Below are 9609 nucleotides of genomic sequence, written 5' to 3' on the forward strand. Positions count from 1 at the left end.
ATCTCTTTTAGATGTTTGCATTATTCTTTGCCTTTATGTACTCCTAGCTTAAATTCTCTAATGAAGGTTTCCCACATGAATCCTAAGAAAATTAGATCTTCAAAACCTAAAACTGAAAAGAAAAAAAAAACACTTCCTAATCGATTCCCAATCTTGCATTTGACGTGGCATGACAAGCAGCCAATTGTCAACTAAAATTATTCTAACAATTATTAAAGATACATTGCTACAAAGTTTTCTATTAATACCATCACCGAACTAGTAATTTTGGGACGATGATTAACCACCCAATAAGCTGTATTTGTTGGCCTTGAATCTTGATTAAGATGTTCTCCAAAACCTAGTCCGGAGTCCTTGTTCCGGCACTGGAAATGGGTCGTATTCAACACCACTATGAGGTCCTACCACTTCCCACCTGCCAAAAAATTAAATAGAAAAATGACATTAATTCATACACTACATATTTTTCTCACTTTCAATTTCCTCCAAACAGTATTAATATGTCACCTCAAAGCAAAAATAAAAATAAAAATTGTACGCATAATTTCTTCACCACAAAGTATCAACTCAACATACAAAAAAGAAGGATAAAAATAAGGGTACCACTATCAAGGTGTCTCGACCACAAAATGAGGACTACTCTAATATGTTCCTTTGCAAACGACATTATTTATTTTGCTTCTTTCTCAATTTCAATAAATTTAGACAAGTTTAGATCCTTTCCAAAAGAAAGACAAAAATAGAAAAAAAAAAAAAAAAAGGATGAGTGGTGTGGAATTCAATAACTTATTATTCATATATGGAATAGCTAGTCATGTTTTTTGTACATGTCTGTCAATATTTCATTATACATTTTATTTGCTTTAAAAAAGTAAGATTTGTATGTGAGAATATTAATGTGGACAATATAATCTTGACTAAAAATGATATAGTAGTAACAGAGTAACAGTGAGTTGAGCAATTGACATGTATGTATTATGTATACCTGAAGTGGGTGACCAGATGGTGGATAAAAACGAGCATCAATAACTTGGCGACTTCATTTCCTGGACATGCATGGGCGCCATAACCAAATGGCATATATGTGTGGGCCTTTATTGTAGCTGCCTGCACTTACCACCAGAACATACTTTATATCATTCACAAAAATTAAAGATTACCTTAACAATAATAAACTTAAATGCCTAAACTATAGTAAATACAAATATTTTCATCTTTTTAAGTAAGGGGGTAAAATTTAGCCAACAACATCAAGTATATTGTTCTTTTTATCAAAAAAAGTTTGGAGAGATTGATCTATTGAGTTTTTTATTAGATAAGTTTGATAAGAGACATATTGGTGGGATAAATGTAGTGAAATTGAGAATAAAGTGGTAGATCCATAATTCCATGTGACTAATTATAATACGTGACAATCTTTTTTAAGGACATTCGAAAAAAGAAAATGGAATATCTCTATTATATAAGGCAATACATGGGGGGTACAAAAAAATAGAAAAAGGAATAAAAGAAAAAAATAGAGATAACTAAAGTGTTTTATTTGAATGAAAAAGGGGAAAAAGTACTACATTTAAACTAAACATCCGTTTTTTGAGAAAACAAAATATAAAGACAGTTTTTCTACCCAATTAATTTTATTTTCTACTTCATTTGTTATCACACATTATAGCACACATTGCGTGTATGTAAGACTAGTATAAATAAAGGAACGAAGGGATTAGGGAGTAACTAATTTCCCCTCAAAAAAAAAGAAGGCAATCAACTAATTTAATACTTCCCCGTTTAAAGACAGTTGCACCGTTTTATGTTTTCACATTTGCCAATGCATTATTTCAAACATTAATATCTCTAATTATCAATAAGTAAAAATTATAAAAAGTTGATATTAAAATAATATATATTGAGACAAATAATCTAACAAGATCTCATATCACTATATTTTTCCTTAAATGTAAATCATCAAAGACAATTAAAGTGCAAAATATGAATAGTAAACACTATACAAATGGTGCAACTATTTCTAAACGGAGGAAGTAATACATAGTGAAATCTACATAGATGTTTTATTGCACTTCATAATATTTACTCTGTTTTTTTAGTTCCATTGTTTGAATTTTGACTATTTATAGACTTCAATTTTACCATCTATGGCAAATTATAACAAGTACGGAATAAGGTAGTCAAGTGTGATCTTAATAGATTTAATAGATACTAATATTGGTAAACTTTTTTAATTTTCTACTTATATACAATCTAAACTATTAATAATTAAATCATTACAAATTGCATTGACAAAAGTGATCGTTGAATTGTTGCAATTAAAAAAGAAGGTGAAAATGTCTAAAAATCTTATAAATTGGGAACGTGGAAGTACCTCAAATCGTGAAGGATTAAATGTTTCTGGATCGTCAAAAAAAGCAGGATTATGATGGATGTTTCGAAATAAAGGTAGTACTTTCCACCCTTTTGGAATTAGGTAACCTGCATTGATGAAGCAGCAGAAATATTAACTTCCACCTTTAAACTAATGAAGTTTCTCTTTTTTCGTCCTTATTTTTTTAATCAATATGAGTGAGCTACGAAGATAGTATAAAGTACAAATAAAGAGAGAAGCGATTCGAATATGTGACCTATTATTCACAACACTTTAATCTTAACCATTAGGTCAAGATATTCTTGGTTTTTTTTTCGTCCTTATTAATAATGTGGTTAGAGGTTTTGAGGAAAAAAATATGATGGGAATCTCATATGTTATTTTTGTTTTTATGTTCGCACCAAATGTGGTTATATTTTCCTTCCAGAAAAATATGGAAAACTGCAAAGCATTGCATCATGATCCAAAATCTTCCATATTATTCTATGCCTCACTGTAAGATCAACATTTTCTAGCTTATTAAAGGTTGAAAACTGATAAGGAAAAGTGGAAAATGACTTCATTGTATCTGGAGATATTGCCTGGATTTTATGGTCATGTTTTTTTGCTTATTTTATTTTAGAAAAATATGATAATAAACTTTGTCAATATTAAATAGTCGCATTTGACTTTATGTTATGTATTTCTGTTCATGAAATTAATATTGCATTGTTTAGCTACGTAATTTTTGGGGTGTCTATAGTTGCTAGACAAAGGTTGTCGATACACGCGGTTGAAATTCATTGGAAGCCCACTTGTGAGTGTCTCATATTGGAGAGAGAGGAAAAATTGTTACACTTTATAAGGTTGAGAGATTACTCCTAGTATCACCAATTGGTTTTAGTATGAAACCTCCTTTGGATTATAATTTGGACCAAATCCTTCCTCCTCCTTGTTCGAGTCACCCAGCTCGTTTCGTATTGTTTCTAAACCTAACATGGTATCCAGTTAGCTCTGAATTTCTAAGGACACTCACAAGTGGAAGAGTTTCTTACACTTTATAAGGTAGATGAGTTACTCCTATTATCACCAATTGGTTTTAGTATGATCCCTCCTTTGGGCTTATAAAGTGGACCAGATCTCTCCACCTCCTTGTTCGGGTCACCCAAACCCGTTTCCTGTTGTTTCTAAATTTAACACACGCATTTGTCGATTGCTAGTCATGACCAGGATTATTATCCTAAACTTTAGTAATTAAGCGAAGGGTTTTTCGAATCTATGCACCAAGTATCTAGGTTAATATATATAATTTTTTGATCTCATTTGAGTCACGAAGGCAGTACAAAGAAAGGGAAGACGGATTCGAACCTGTGACCTACAGTTCATAACACCTCAATCTTAACCAATAGGTCAAGACATCCTTGGTAGTGTTTAGGTTTAATATGCATGGCATAGATTATTAATGACATTATTCACATAATTGATATCTAAGGAGATAGGAAACAATGTCGGATCATCATATATGAATTTTTTTTTGATCCATATGAGCCACGAAGGCGGTACAAAGTACAAAGAATGGGAGGGGGGATTCGAACCTGTGACCTATCGTTCACAGTACCTCAATCTTAACCACTAGGCCAAGACATCCTTGGTTATCATATATGAAATTAGAGTAATACAAAAATTTATAAAATATACATTAGTAACAAACTTACCATCGTAAACAACATCTTGAATTGCTTCTCGGTACGTAAAAGATATAATGCTGGCCATCCTCAAGCTCTCCAGTATAACCTTAATTTTGCACCAATCAAGTTCAATTAGATTTTTACATCTTATAACACCAAGTTCGCTAATCCAAATGAAAAGCAAAGTACAATACTTAAATCATTCCAGACAATTAAATTTCCCTTTTTGCTACTATGGAATTTTTCAATTTCTACTTAATAGTATAATGTGTCTTTTATATCAAGGATGTGATGGCCTAATGGTTAAGGTGATATAAACGATAGGTCACATGTTCGAATCTCTCTCCCCTGCATTATACTTTATACTGTCTTCGTGACTCATATGGATCATAATGTGTCCTTTATGTTAACATCAAAAATTTCAAAAAAAAAAAAAAGTCACAAAATTTCAATGGTAAAATACTCCATCCGTACTATAATGTCCTAACATTATTATTTTTTTCCCTCACTTTCACTTTATATTTGTTTTTGCAAACTAAATTCACTCTTTTACCTTTCATCGCCCCGCATAGATGGCCAAATAAATTCAACAACTTCCTCCCAGTTTAATTTACTTGTCAATCACTCAATCTCTCCTTCTTGTTACCAATTAAGGGGGGCCTCAGTATGTATAGTTCCTTGTAGTTACCTTTGTTTTATGTATCTACAGTAACTGACTAGAACATAGAAACGAAAAGAAAGTATTACGTATAAGGTCTAAGGAGACGTAGAAGGTTGACAATCTAATTACCTTATGTGTGACTTGCATCTCCCTAATCTGTGTCCATGTTAATGGTTGCTCTCCATTTGCATTAGCTTTGTATATAGTCATTTGCTCTCTCTGAAATGGGTCAGCAAAAATTCAACAAACGTTGATTACTAAACCCTTGCTTACTTTGTCAGGAACTCGTAATTAAGTATAAACTTCCTCCGTTCTGAAATAAAAGAAACATTACTTTTTTTTATGTTAGAGCTTTTCGAAAGAAGTATTTTACATATTTTCGAATGAATGAAATACTTTAGGAAGTTTGGAAACAGTCAACACATTTCTTAAAATAGAATTAAACTGGCTCTTTTTGGGAAAACATTTAGCTACTTAATTAAATGATAAGGTGCTAACACATTTTGGGTGTTGAAATGATTAGTAGTGTTTGGAGAACACCTAAGATAAAATTTGAAGTGGATAAAATAATTTAAATGATAAATTAAAATTTTTACCTTTTCAAAATCAAGTGATTGAAATTTTGGAAAATCTTTCCAAAATTTTGACAACAACTAATTTTGCTAAGATAATTTATCAATCTAATCAACTAACTTTACCAAACAGTTAAACTAATAAACTATCGTATCAGTTTAAGCACTTTATTAATTTTAGTTTTATTTTATCAGTTTTAGTTTATTTTCAACTAGTATTGCCAGGAGAGGGTAAATCATACATGTAACACGTTCGGTTAATAAATAATCACCTGTATCTCCTCGAGTAATTTGGGGTGATCAGTAATGTACTTCAAAATCCAAGTCAACACACTGGCAGCTGTATCTTGAGCAGCAAAAAGAACACCAATGACGTTGTCAATGATTTGATCATCCGTTAAAGTTTTCCCGTTTTCATTAAAATTCAATAAACATCCCAACAGGTCTCTTGTTGTCAATCTTTTCTCTCTTCTATCGTTCAGTATGTCTCTTATGATTTGGCTGAGTCTCCTTCTTGCCTTCATATTATAATCAGTATTAGATTAGAGCTTCAAAACTATAAAGAAATATAATTAACTTAGGAACGTGTTTATACTTTATCATAAGCAATAAATTTATTGACAATAAGAAAATGGTATAAATCGGATAAAAGGCTTTAGACCGGATGTAGTTAGGTTATGTTTTTTTTTTTTATCTATTTTCAGTTCAATAAGTATTTCCTTGCAATTGAGGTAATTTCAATTGAGTTTAATTCAGTTAATCTCAATTCATTTCAGTTCAGTCCAGTTCAGTACAAAAGAATGAGGACTAAGAACCCAATATTTTATTTTATTTATCAAAGATTTAGAACCTCATATTTGGCTAAAAGAGGATCAAGGACAGTTGGAGTTTGGTCTAAGCTGAATGTATGGTACAGTCCGATCCAATTCACTAGATCTGATTTTGAACAGTTCTAACTATAGGCTTCTCATGCTCCGTTCATTTTGACTAAAAGAAATTAAATTGTAATTAACTGAATTAAATTGAAAATAAGTCCAAAAGAACGAGATAAAAACTGTTAGAGATGGTACAACATACCATAAGAGATTTGAAGTAACAAGTGGCAGGTATGATCGTGGGAAAAGAGTTGTAGCCCTTGTCCAACGTGACGTAATTCTCCTTGAGTACTTGGTGATAGTAACTGTCCAGCTCACCAAATATGGACAGCACTGCTACGTCGAAAGTGAACTGAACACCAATTAAATTTGTTAACCAACACACGCCCATCATCATATTGTTTCTTTCTAGAATCTACATGTAATAAAGCATTTAACAAATATAATTTCTCTCTCTACTTTTCGGTTAAAACAAATAATTAACTAGTTCATCTCAGAATGGTACAAATATGAACCTATTTAAAATCTGACAACTTAAAATCGACACGATTTGACACCTATATCATTTTTGTAATTATTTCCATTTTCATATATTCAGTATATGTTGATCGAGTAAAATGTTTTACTTACTATGCTATTAATGTTCTAAGTGAAAACATTTTTTCAATTTGTATACCATTATTTCTTGCTACATATATATTCAAAAAAATTCTCCATAAATACCATAGAAGCAATTCAAATAAATTTTGAGTTGGGATACTACTACAGTTTCTATTATTGACCGAGTATAGAGTGCATATGATATTACTAGCTCTTGTACGTCTATTTTCTTGTTCATTTGGATGGCTTCAAATAAGCATAAAAACAGCTAAAATGCAAAATAAAGCGGATTCACTAAACAAACTGATAGAAAGTAACATGCTTATGGTGCACCTATATGTAAAACAAATATGGAGGATTACCTTCTTCAACTCTTGGAAGACATGAACAACCCGGCCGTCGGCCCATGAATTCAAAGTAGATTTGGCAATGAGTTCAATCTTGGGAATGCGAGGCTTAATGGTGTCAAGTGAAAGAGAAGCTTGAACCAATTTCCTAATTTGAGAATGGTATGTACCTTGCCGGAAGAAGATAGCATTTGTACCAATCAACCTCTCCTTGCTCTTAGGGTAGGTAGGCTTGAACAAGTTAGCCTTTGTCATCAAAACAAATTTTAAGGCCTCTGGATTTGCTAACATAATGCATGGACATCCTAATATTCGGGTCTTAAATACGTCCCCATACCTACAAATTCACCACAATCACAAGCCAATCAAAATGTCAGAACGCATTTATTTATTTACATTATGATTTTATATGACATGACTTTTTATATGAGATTAGATTTTCTAAACCATCAAAGTTTTTTACTTTATAATTTGGAAAAATTGTTTTAAATAAGTCAATCTTCGCACGATCTTTTCATTTTAAGTCTATTTTTAGATTATTCATGATTGAGGTAGGCTTGTATGTCTGTTTTTTTCTATTGAGTTTTAACCTGTTAGTTACTTATGATACGTATTACAATGTTTCTTCTTCTGAAACACGCAAGGGTATGGTGGCATATTATAACACGTATCATAAATAACCTAATAAATCAGTCACAAACACGTTAAAACTCAATAGAAGAAAACAGGCATACAAGTCTAACTCAATCAAGAATAATCAATAAATAGACTTTAAATGAAAAGACGGCGCAAAGATTGACTTATTTAAAACAATTTTTCAAAATAATTTTAATGCCAACTTTTCAATAGTGACAGAGTTCTTAGAAACATGCATGAGGTTGATTGTTGAAGCTCCGAGAATAAAAAAAAAAAATTACTTGGTTGATTATTGGTAACTTTGCAAGAGGGATTTGGTCAAACATAAAACTACAGTATTTTTACTTAAAAAATAAAAGAAACTTTTGAAAAGAAAGAACAAATCATCTCTTTAATTTGAGATCGAGGTTCAAAGGAGCATCTGATCAATTTAAATCGATTTCAACTCCTTATACTATATAGTATATTCTCTTTTAAACGCAATTTTTCATATAGCTTCATATATATATAAAAAAAAATCAGTATTAACTGCTGACCATTTAAGATAAGTTACCAGATATAATGGAAGTAAACTTATCTAGCTGAAACTAGGTAAGCAACTTCTTACACGGAATACATTTCTGTTTTGAATAAAATGTAGGGTTTTGACATGAAGATTTAGGAGAAGAAGAGAGAGGAAGGTACCAAATATAATGACGTTTCTCAAATTAAATATAGTAACGTTTCATTTATTTTGAAATGTTTCATCTAAACTAATAAGTGTTTCATTTAATTTAAAACGGATGAAGTATCTTTCCACGAACTTCAATTCACGAAGAATGTAAGTACGAGATAAATTATGGTGTATGTTTATAATACAAGAACATGATGAAGAACCTTTTCTGTCTGGAGGAGAAAAAGAGGTGTGGATTTTGAGAGAAAAGTTGAAGAGTTTCTCCTATATATGGCCAACCCAAAGAGCCAGGAGGAAGCTTTGCTCCAAATTTAGTAGTAAATCTCCAGTGATTTAGCTTCTTTACTACCATTATTATCAGCATTATTAGAGTCACTAAACCAGCAAAAATGGTAGACATTCTTTCTTACACTTACACTTACACTTACACTCTCTCCGAATATAGAAAGGGAGTAATTAACAGAATGCTACTTTGGGGTTTTAAAAATTTGGAGATGCTGAGAAAGGAAAGTGGGTGAGATTATATAGCAAGTGAAGGAAAAGCATGAGGTGGATGATCTTGGGCAATCTAGTGGGGCGGCCCACAAGGACCCCCCACGTAGAGGTTGAGGCCTTTTCTCTTTAACAAACACGATTTTATTTTATTTGTAGAGAGACGGCACGTTTGCTCTACCAGCTGTTTAGTGTTTACCTTATTAACGCTATGAGTTATGACTTACTACTTCTAAGTTCTATAAGCTACTAGTAGTACTTTACTACTTCTATATCTTTCTTTTTTTTTAATTCATATGAGTCACAATAGTAGTACAAAGTATAAAGAATGAGAGGAGGATTCGAACCTATGATCTATCGTTCACAACACCTCAATCTTAATTCTTAATCACTAGGCTAAGATATCCTTGGTTCTATACCTTCTTCGTTTAATACTTCCTCTGTTTCTTATCGGATGCATTATATTGATTGGTCACTATTGAATCTCATATACGTTGACATGTTATGTATATGTGAGTTGTGTCACATTGTAGAGAGGAGTAAAAATACCGTAGTATAAGTTAGAGTAGCTACTGCTATTATTGTCAATTGGTATTAGTATGGAACCTCCTTGGACTTGTATATAAACCGAACGATCCTCTTCCTTGTTAAGTTACCCATGCCCGGGTTACTATCAATAATATTTTCAATTATATATTATTAAAAAAATATT

At 31.6% G+C, this 9609-nt stretch overlaps 1 protein-coding gene across 1 annotated transcript; it reads right to left on the reverse strand.

Moving 5' to 3' along the window:
- Positions 1 to 119: 119 nt before the first annotated feature.
- Positions 120 to 8881, reverse strand: LOC104883761 (abscisic acid 8'-hydroxylase 4). Its single transcript, XM_010668318.2, has 9 exons — positions 8609 to 8881; positions 7112 to 7433; positions 6352 to 6501; positions 5547 to 5792; positions 4832 to 4921; positions 4069 to 4147; positions 2375 to 2481; positions 986 to 1107; positions 120 to 415 (listed from the first exon to the last, which is right to left on the reverse strand). The coding sequence occupies exons 1-9, from the start codon at positions 8803 to 8805 to the stop codon at positions 322 to 324; spliced, it is 1407 nt and encodes a 468-aa protein (XP_010666620.2). The 5' UTR covers positions 8806 to 8881; the 3' UTR covers positions 120 to 321.
- Positions 8882 to 9609: the final 728 nt, after the last annotated feature.

The sequence above is a fragment of the Beta vulgaris genome, chromosome 6 (genome assembly GCF_026745355.1).
Source record: "Beta vulgaris subsp. vulgaris cultivar EL10 chromosome 6, EL10.2, whole genome shotgun sequence".
NCBI classification, from domain to species: domain Eukaryota; kingdom Viridiplantae; phylum Streptophyta; class Magnoliopsida; order Caryophyllales; family Amaranthaceae; genus Beta; species Beta vulgaris.